At 48.6% G+C, this 10,665-nt stretch overlaps 1 protein-coding gene across 1 annotated transcript in view; it reads left to right on the plus strand.

Moving 5' to 3' along the window:
• The window catches only part of Pepd (peptidase D), a 135,066-nt gene that overhangs the window by 57,707 nt on the left and 66,694 nt on the right, over positions 1–10,665 (plus strand). The window contains exons 8-9 of the mRNA XM_031386186.1: positions 309–384; positions 2,270–2,316. Coding sequence (XP_031242046.1) covers positions 309–384; positions 2,270–2,316 — 123 coding nt within the window. The remainder of the gene's footprint in view (positions 1–308; positions 385–2,269; positions 2,317–10,665) is intronic.

Consider the following 10,665-nt stretch of genomic DNA (forward strand, 5'->3'; position numbering starts at 1 on the left):
GTTTCTGTGACTCAAGAAACTGGGGCTCAGGCAGGCAGGGTCTGTCTGGCCACCGAGGCTGGAGACCCCTACCAGCTGCCAGCCATCTTTGCTGTAGGCTGTCTGCCTGCGGCTGGTGCTAGGACAAGGGGCAGCTGCTCCATTCACCTGACCACAGATCTTCTTCTAGATAGCTCAGGATTACCCATTGCTGTGGGTGTTGGGCTTCTCTGGCCTAGTTCCCAGGGGCAGTGGTCATTCTCCCTGGGGAAGTCTCTCCAGCCCTGCCAGATCACTGAGTCAGCCCTGTCTTTCTCTCCTCTCTGCAGCCGAGTGTTCAAGACAGACATGGAGCTGGAGGTTTTGCGCTATACAAATCGGATCTCCAGCGAGGCCCACCGTGAGGTGAGTTGGGCACCAGCTTCTGTTGGGCAGTAGCGCATTAATGACTTTGCTAATTGCTGTGATCAAACGCCTGACAGGAAGTGACCTCGGGGAAGAGGGATTTGTTCTGGCTTATAATCTGTCATGGTGGAGTGATGGGTGGCAGGAGCATGCAGCCTCACACCTCAGCCCACCAAGAAGCAGAGAGACTGGGGTGGAAGTGTGGCTGGCTTGGCTACAGCCCTCAGGGCCAGCTCCCCGGCACCCAGCTTCCTCCAGCTAGGCCTCACCTCCTAACGGTTCCACAGCGTCCCCCAAACAGCACCACCCACCGGAGCCCAAGTATTCAAACACACTAGTCTGTGGGGACATGGCTTTGGGCAGGGTGTGAGAACTGTAAGGAAGATAAATGATCTGGAAAAGGAAGGTGGGAGAAATCTCTCTTAGTGGATGCAGGGCATGGATGGAGACTCTGCTCCCTCTTTTCTTCTTAAGGTACCTACCTGCATGAGGGCCATGATCCCAGTCCCACACACTGTCTAACCAAGTGGCCCCACTGCTAAGAGAGCAGGGCTTTCCTGACCTCCTGGACTTCCCAGCCAGTGTTAAAGCATCTATCATCTGCGACTGTAATCCCAGCTCCTGCTGCTGCCTGTCTTAGTGCTCTGTGGCTGTGAAGAGATGTCGTGCCCACAGCAACTCTTTAAAAAAAGCATTTAATTGGGGCTGGCTTATGGTCTCAGAGGTTTAGTCCATTGTCATCCTGGCAGGGAGACTGACATCACGAGCATGACATCACACAGGCAGACATGGTGCTGGAGAAGTTGAGAGTTCTGCATCCACATCTGTAGACACAGCAGGAAGAAAGAGACTCTGGGCTTGGCACAGGCTTCTGTAACCTCAGAGCCTATCCCCGGTGGCACACTCCCTCCAACAAGGCCACACCTCTTAATCCTTCCAAATTCCTACTCCCCTGCAACCAAACATTCAATCTGTGATCCTATGGGGCCATTCTGTTTCAAACCACACCACCATCTTTTTTCCCTTTTTAATTTATTGTTTGTTTATTTGTGTCTGTGTAAGTATATGTACATATGAGTACAGTGCCCTTGGAGGCCAGAAGAGGGCATTGGATCCTTTGGATCAGTTGTGAGCCCAGTGTGAGTGCTGGGACCCAAACTCCAGTCCTCATGAGTGAGCAGCAAGCATTCTTTAATTGTTGAGCCATTTTTTTCCTTTTCTTTCTTTTTGTTTTTAAAGACATCTTGCTATATATCCCAGGATGGCCTTGAGCTCACTCTGTAGTCCAGGCTATCTCAGAGCAATGATCCTACCACCTCCACCTCTCAAGTATTGTAGGTGTGCTTTACCAAATCTGCCCATCACCTATTTTTCACAGACAGCTCCCCATGCAAATAAAGAAACCAGTATTTTAAAGGCCACTCAAGGTGCCCGCAATAGCCTGCCTGCTCAGGGACCATCACAGCTTAGTGTTACAGATGACACCCATAGGCAAAAGGTCTTGTTATCTCTTGTTCTGGCTAATTTCTCTGTTTATGAAAATTAGGTAAAAGTAAGTAAATAAATAAGACCCTTTCTTAATATTCAGGATTCGACAAACATCTTGGTTGAATCTTTTGTCTTTAGGTTTCTGGCCACCTGCAAGCTGTAGCGTGGTATCTATCGGCTTCCAAACCAAGGCACTCCACAATGGTCCGCGTAAACTCTGTGGGTCTTGGAGCTGTTACAAAGGTCCAATTTGTCACTTTTCTGCACCACTGTGCACAGATCACCCCCTCCTTTTTCCTTTAAAGAGGAGCTTTTGAAAAAGTGTTATACATTATTTATAAGGCCGTGCTACTTATCTGCTTAATACAAATGTCTTTGCTTAATGCCCATCCTCTAGGTAATGAAGGCTGTAAAAGTGGGGATGAAGGAATACGAGATGGAAAGGTAAGCTGTGTGTCTCTGAGTAAAGATTAAAATGTAAAACCCCAGCAATTTATGTTCCCCAAGCAAGTAACAGATGAGGGTCTGGAGTAGCATACACACACACACACCCACACCCACACCCACACCCACCCACACACACACACACACACACACACACACACACACGCACACACGTACGTGGTTAAGTGGGGATTATGTGCAGCCTTGGCATCCTAGGCAGAGATTACGGTCCCTCTGGTGGCGGCCACCTCCTAGGCTCCTGGCGGTGTTCGATGATAATGGGCCTTGATAAACCAGGCTGGTTTAGTGTCCCATCATTCCACTCCTGGATTTTGTTTCTGAAATTTGTGGGGGAAACTTTATCCAATAGCCACTATTGTGCCTCCAAAAGCCACTAGTAAAACAGCTTGCCATTTTTATGTGTAAACACCACCATTAAGTCTGTTGTGCTTGGGCGACTGGGTCGAGGGATGGTTAAATGGCTCATAAAGCTCCCTGGAGAGCCCCATCCGCCTCCAGCTCCAATTAGGCTTGCCACTCGTAGGTCGTCATGCCCAGGCACTGCCTGGGGAAGCCTCTCTCTGCTCTAGGACCCAGATCACATCCCCCACCCCATCCTGGGTCATCCTGGGTCTCCCATCAGTGACTACACGGTGACCTGGAGATGTACTTGTCCACCATTCCCATCCCAGGTTCCCTTTCCTACCTGAATTTGTTTGTACTTGACAGCTGTTACCCCTTTCCCATGCTGACAGCCCCAAGCCCCTCTGGTGGCCATCAGGCCTGCCCTGTGCGAGGGGGAGCTGATTCTTTTCTGTTGTGTCTTCCAAAGGCTCCTGTCCTTGGAAAGACCCAGGGAAGCTGGGCCCACAGTGTGGTGATATGACTCGAGTTGGGCCTTTGAGGTGGGGCCTATTGAGAGGCCTTTGTGTTACTGGGAGTCCTGTACTCAAAGGTAGTTCTTGAGAAAGGATTGTTGTAAGATGAGCCAACCTGGCCACACCCAGATCTCTGGCTTCTTAAGCCGCCAAACCAGTGAGCCTCATCTTGAACTTTTAGCTTCCAAAATTATAAGCTATACAAACCCTTTTTTCTTTATAAAATAGCCTGTCTTGGGTATTTTATTATAGCAGCAGAGAAAGGACTATTATGCTGTCCCAACCCTCGTGGCTTTGCCTGCCACATCAGTGTAAAGAGCAGTATTGAGGCACACAGGTGGGGTCAGCAGTGGCCAGCATGACATGTATGTTTACTGTGGGCTTGGACATGGAGGACTTTTTCAGAGTTTAACCCTGAAAGGTCAGCTGAGTGTCTGGAGTCCTCTTCTTACCCTGAAGGACATGGAATCATTAAAATGGCTTTCCTCAGCTGCTATGATGTCCCAGGAGGGGGCATGTAACAACTGTCTATCAGAGCTGAGGGAGCCTCTGTCTCGCCAAGGACACTGGGAAAGGGCGTGCACAGCCTCTTTGATTGCAGTTTGCACAGCATTTCCCTTCCTCCCTCAAGGATCTGAAATGAGAAGAGAGCTGTTGGCTAGCCCAGGGTAAAAAGCGGAGCAATGAGCCCCTCAGACTGGCACTGGCCCAGAAACCTGTTCCCAATTGAGTTGACTCATAGTGACCCATAACAGATGCCTCAAATAAAAATAACCAAGAAATCAGAGCAAGAATAGCATATCTCAGCGTGGGGCTCCACAACCTCTGCCTGTCAGTCGGCTGTGCCCTGTGCTGTAGGGGGTTGGCTCTGGAAGGGACCCTGTGACACTCTTTCCTCAGCCCTGACCCTAACCCTACTGTCACCCTAGGCAGAGCTACGTCGGCTTTGGGTCTGTAGCAAGGAATGCCTGGGTATAGTGGAGGGGTTTTGTCTTTCAGAAATGTAAAGGAGTTCTATAGCATAATGAACCCCGAGGTGCTCATCCATTGTTGTTTAGTTTTGTGTTTATGTTTTGGTTTGCTGGTGTATGTGAACAGCCCAGACATCATGTCATTTCCCATGTAAATATTTCAGGAGATGTCTCAGTCAGTGAGACGGTTCTCCTTCTATAACTACCCTGCCATTATCCCGTCTAACTATACAAATGAACAACACAAGCAGCTTTCTGTACCTGAGCCTGGATTCAGCCACCTGCCAACTGTGGCACAAACTTATATTTAATTTGAGTCAGTAACTGAATACACACAGGCCTTTCCTTGTCATTTTTCTGCAGGCTACACAATGTTAACCACTGTGGACATTGTGTTGGGTCTTTGAAGTAACCTCCAGTTGGTTTGAAATGTTAGGGGAGGAGGCGTGGGTGGGTACAAGCGGCTTGGGTGTCTGCGAAGGCTGCTTGGTATCCACAGGGTCCTTAGAGTCAGCCCCCTTCTTCTGCCAAAGACTGACTGACTTCTCATATTTAGTTAGTTATTGGTTTAGTTTGTGTGTGTGGGCACATGCATGCCTGAGCATGCCTATGGTGGTCAGAAGATTATCTATCTCTTCTGTCTGTTGAGTCCCAAGGATCAAACTCAGGTTGCTGGGCTTGGAGGCAAGTGTTTTTACCTGCTGAGCCATCTTGTCAGCCTTCTCTTATGCATATGATGTGTGTGTGTGTGTGTATTAGTTTATGTGTACTGTGTACATGCAGGTGCCTCAGGAGGACAATGGATCCCTGGAACAGGAGTTACAAGCAGCTCACCTGATATGGGTCCTGGAACCAAATCTGGGTCCTCTGGAAGATCACTAAGTGCTTTGATCCCGGAGTACTCCCTCCAGTGCCCTGACTATAATATCTTAGTATTATCCTTTGCTTTGGTCTACATTGATGTAAGACTGTCTTTTCTTTTTGGATTCTTTGGTATCCTTAAACCAAGATTCAAACAGAGACTGTGCATTACACCAGGCTGCTAGGTATCCTGGGGAGAGCTTGGTGCCTGGATCTCTGAGTTATGGCCAGAGCAGTCTGAAGCTTCGCCAGCAGCTGGCTAGGTATACAGAGGGTGCCAAGTGCAAGGATTTGGCATGATGGCCAGCTGGTTTTCTCATGTGTACCATGTATGCCACATCCACCTGTGGCCCATAAAAGATGCAGACGGTTAGATTCTAGAGCAGTGATTCTCAACCTGTGGGTCTCAACCCCTTTGGGGTTGCATATCAGATATCCTACACATCAGATATTTACATTACAGTTCATAACAGTAGCACAACTAGTTATGAAGTAGCAACGAAGTAATTTTATGGTTTGGGGGTCACTACAGCACGAGGAACTGTATTACAAGGTTGCATCATTAAGAAGGTTAAGAACCACTACTGTAGAGGGAAATGGCGTCTGTCTGTGGGCCTCAGCCTGTGGGAGCACCCAATCATGGGGTCCCTGAGAACATAACATAAAGGGGCTGGTGAGAATGGGCATACAGGGAAGAGTGGAAGAGGTGGTAACAGGAATGAGATGCAAAGTCTGCTCCTGGACGTAATAGAGAGACAGTTGTCCGTGGATTTCATCACATCTGAAGATGTTGCTGCCTAGGTTTCAAGTGGGCACTCCCCTGCCCCTTAGACATCTGTGGCCATGAACTGGGTTGACTCTTAGCCTCAATTCTCTTTCCACCAGCAGGCCTGTCTGTCATTTCCTGGGCCACTTTCTGGCACCATTGCAGTCTGTGTCCATGAGAACCTGGAGATGTCTCAGGAATTGTGTCTCATCTTCCTATTCAGTAGCTGGTCAGGAAACATATGTGGGTTGTATGGATGGATGGGTGGGTGGATGGATGGATGAATGGATGGAAGAGAGGAGAAAAAGAGATTTGAGCTATTTTTCTAACATTCTTTATGCCACTGGAGACTTGAGCATTATTTTCAAGTTGAAATCAGAGCCTTCTAAAGCAGGCGTTGTTGGCTACCCAGGGAATGTGTCCCTTTTAGGACAGACTGGACTGCTGGGCAGATAGATCAGGGCAGCCCAAGTGTGAGTGTGCTGTGGACTTGCGGAGGCAAAAGAAAGCGAGCTTCCTTCTCACATGTGCTGATGGTGCCCTGCACTGATGGCAGGCATCCTTCAAACCTGCAGGCCACAGAGCAGGGCAGGGGTGAGGTGGGAAGACTCTCAGCCAGGACTGGAAGCTGGGGTGGAAGTCGGGCAGCACCAGACAAACAGCTTTACCCACTCAGGGATGCCAGCTAGAGACCTCATTCTAACCCCCCCCTTTTTAATTATCAGAGATTTATTATACAATCTTGAGGGCACGTTAAAAAAGCGTAAGCTAGCTGATGTCATTTATGAAGACACTGCCTTCTCCTCTGTGCTACGCCTGCCAACAAGGAAATGAAAATCATTTTCCAAAATCAAGGTGTAGTAAATTGTGTTAAACCAATAAGACATTAATGTTTGGACAAATCGGGCTCACCCAGCATCTGACTCCGGGCCCAATCAGGCGGTCCGATTTACCACCTCATATTATTTAATGTTAGTGGCGTAACTGGCTTGTAGCTGGCTGGCATGGGGCTGGCAGCTAAATCAATTACCTGCAAACACTAATTTAGAGCATGCTCAATTGGCTGTGTAAGCAGGTCCCGGTTCACATTTACTACAAGGAGATTAATAACTTGATGCCGTTGACAGCCTGGGACCTTAATTGGGATTGCTGTCTCCCCCACTCCCATCTGTGAAGGAGCGATTTGGGGCCCTGTCATGACAGCTTGTAGGGGTGGGTACTGTGGGGAAAACAGGTTCTGTGGGTATGACCATCCCCTCACCCCCCCACCCCCAATTCTCCCCAGTGAAGAAATCCCTCTCGACAATCTTCAACCCTGCTTGGAAGCCCTCCACTAGGACTGGGTTTTTCTGGCTTCCTGTCACAGGCAGTAGCTCACAGTGGTAGCCTCCTGTTTTCTTTTAGGCCAGTGTTAATGAAGAACTTGCCCAGCTGTGCATTTTTAAAATTAAAGGTCTTATTGCTTTTTCCTGCGCTTTGGACAAATCGAATGAGCCATATGTCTGCTGTCTTCAGGGTGCCTGTTATGTCCAGATTTAGGGAGATGGGGTTGGGACACAGCCTGAGGGACTTCATCTCTTTATCACATGCATGTCACACCTATACACACTACACACTGATGCCTACCACACACAGCCACACCTATACACACTATGCACTGATACCTCCCATACACATCCCTACACCCCCATGCTCCTGTATACACCACACAAACACGTCTTCTGTGTGCCCAACATGCTACATACTGTGTACACATCACACTCCACACACACTAGCACACTCACACCACACATCTCATAGATACACATAAACCTATAGTAACCCCAACTTGGATATTCCATCCAAGGAGTCTCCAGGTGCTGGGGCAGTGGTGAAGCCTCCCGTGTACCAACGTCTCAAGTTGTAAAACCCTAGTCATATTTACTTTAAGCAGGTGAGGTTCTTTTTGTCTTTAAGGGATTAGAAATTTTTGCTCCAGTAAGGACAGAGGAAGGCTGGAGAGGGATGGAGGCAAAGCCTCAACTTGCTTCTCCTGGAGGCCAGAGCTTCGGGGCAGCAGGCAGCCTGTAGCACATGGGCTCCATGGGCCCCTGACTGCACCCCTCACTCTGGGTAGGCAAGCACTGGCTGTTCTGCCAGTCTGCTGGAGCTGATTCCAGATCTCTGGAGTCATGATTCTCAGGCTCTTCCCTTCTCCTTCCTCATCTTCCTCCTTCTCCTCTTCTTCCTCCTTTCATCCCCATCTTCCTTTTTCTCCCTTTTCCTTCTTCTCTTTCGCCCCTTCTCCTCTTTCTCCTCCTCTCCCTCTGCCCCTTCCTTCTTTCCCTTCTCTTCTTCCTCCTCCTCACCTTCCTCCTATTCTTTTCTCATGGAGATGAAATATAGGACTGAGCATATAGGCAAAACACTACCACTGAGCCATGACCCCAGCCCTCAATTTTGTCAAAGTCTAACTGCATAGCCAAATCTGGCTTGAAGTTCAAGAGCCTCCTTTGCTCGCCTCCCAAATGCTGGTTTTAGACAAGATCCCTGCTTCCTTGTTCAATCGTCCCTCTAGGCACACTGTTATCACTGAAGAATGGCCTCTGTGCCCGCACTGCTCAGAGGGCTATTTTCTTCCTGGAAGATTGTGGAGATGCCCAGTTTCCAGCTAAGGTACATTCTGTCCTGATCTGGCTTCAGCCTGGGCATAGCTGGACATCAGTGAGGCTATCCCTAGTTTACTGTCTGCCCCCTTGTAAAGGATATTTGGGGTTTGTAGGGAAGGAGGTAACAGCGGCAAATCTGGAATGCAGACTGTCCTGGGCACCAGGTAAGAGATGATTAATGGCTCTTCTGTGAGCCTGGTTGTATTATTGCCCATAGGTGGTGCCCATACTTTCCATATCAGACACAACTGCATTCAGCCAGAGTTGAAGGGTGAGAGCTATATGTAGTACAGCTCATTCAAAGGGGGATGATAGTCCACCAAGAGCCCACATCTAGGTTCAGAAAACCCTTTATGGCCTTGGTGACCTGATGTCGGTTTTTGCCAGCACTTCCTTGGTAGCCCACCATGACAGAGGTCAGCAATACCCCCACCCCACCTTTACCCCAAGTGTACTCATGGGTGCGTGCAAGCATGAGCTCTCTGTAAATATATAGTCAAGTGGTGAACTGATCCAGGCTGTAGAGACAACATCATCTGAAGCGGTCATTCTTTCCATTGCCAGAGGTGTCAGAACCCCAGGAAGAACCCAGTGGGTGCTTTTGTGGATCTGCACTGTTTCAACACTTAAGGGGGTTCTGTTTATTTCAGATAATGTTTATCATCAGTTTAAGGAAGCTGTCTTCCTGGCTTGCTTGGAGATTGTATCAGGAAAGGATGTGGAATGTTATCAGCTGCCTTTTAAGCATCTTCCTTGGCAGAGAGAGAGAGAGAGAAGAGAGAGAGAGAGAGAGAGAGAGAGAGAGAGAGAGAGAGAGAGAGAGAGAGAGGAGGGAGGGGGGAGGGAAGGAGGGAGGACGGGAAAGATTCAGGAAGTTTTCATTTTTGAAAAACATCTTTAACATTTTTATCTTATCTTTTTATGAGTGTCTGTGTGGGAGTGCGTGGCATGTCTGTGGGGTGTCCCCAGGGAGCCAGAGGAGAACATCAGTCCCCTGGAGCTGCAGTTAGGGATGGTTGTGAACCACCTGAATCTGGACTGGGAACAAACTTAGGTCTTCTGCAGGAGCAGGAAGTACTTACTTTTAATTAAGTAAGGTTTTAGATTAGCGAGTTGGGAGCGTAGTAGATAGTTGTGGGCACACTGCACCGTCTTCACCTTTGCTGGAATTACTGTGGAAGGTTTAGCCCCTCAGGAGCAACACTGATAGCTGGTTACTGTTAGCTAATCTGCTCTGGTTTCTCAGTTCTCACCCAGTGACTCTCTGGGCTGAGGAGACCCTGGGGAATCTAGTTGTTCTGTGTCCTGGAGCTCCCCTGAGCTGTGGAAGTCCCTCAGCCTGCCCTTGTTTGTGATGACCTTGACAGTTGTAAGGAGCCAGGCTTAGGTGTTGGGAAGGGCATCTCCCCATCTCAGCTCCTCAGACTTACACTGGGGTTGTGTGATGCCTGGAGGAAGTACAGTGCCATTGTCATCAGAAATGTCCATGTGGACCTGGTCACCTGCCTAGGCTTGGTTTGCCTTGTTTGGTTTCTCCTGTGAGGCGACTCCCACCCTTCACTAGCTCACTCTGCAAGAGGACATTGTGCATGGGATGCACATAGGCATGGGGCGGGGGGAGGGGAAGGGAGGTCAGCTCCACCTCCTTGAGGGGAACCCGAATGCCTTATTTATGAAGCCTAGGTGCACAGTGCTCTCTTCTGGTTATTTATTCAGTGTTTTATACTCACTTCTATTTAGACTCTTGGATGCTTAGTTTAGATTTTGGATTGCAATCTGGGCTCAGGCCATTCATCTCAATGCTCCAGTCGTTCTAACTCTGAGAGCCGAAGGCTCTTTCATTTGGCTCTTGTGTCTCTTTGATAAACACCTGTCATTTTGCCTTACGAGTACTCCCTTGGCTTTCTCTCTGATTGCAAGATGCTCCAGGCTCATCTTGTATATTCTTTGTTCAAGCCCTTGAGGGAGACATTTCTCTAAGGCATGCTAGTTGCTGTTACTGGAGAATCATGTCAGAAACCAGGATTGGGGCCTGGAGAGATGGATCAGCCAGTAAGAGCACATGCTACTATTACAGAGAATCTGGGTTTGGTTCCCAGCACCCACATGGTGACTCACGGCCATAATTCCAGTTTTAAGGGGATTTGTTACTGTCCTCTGGTGTCTGTGGGCACCTGCACACCTATGGTATACATATGCTTACATATAAGTATTAACCTTTTTTT

This window comes from Mastomys coucha, unplaced genomic scaffold (assembly GCF_008632895.1).
Source record: "Mastomys coucha isolate ucsf_1 unplaced genomic scaffold, UCSF_Mcou_1 pScaffold21, whole genome shotgun sequence".
NCBI lineage: Eukaryota > Metazoa > Chordata > Mammalia > Rodentia > Muridae > Mastomys > Mastomys coucha.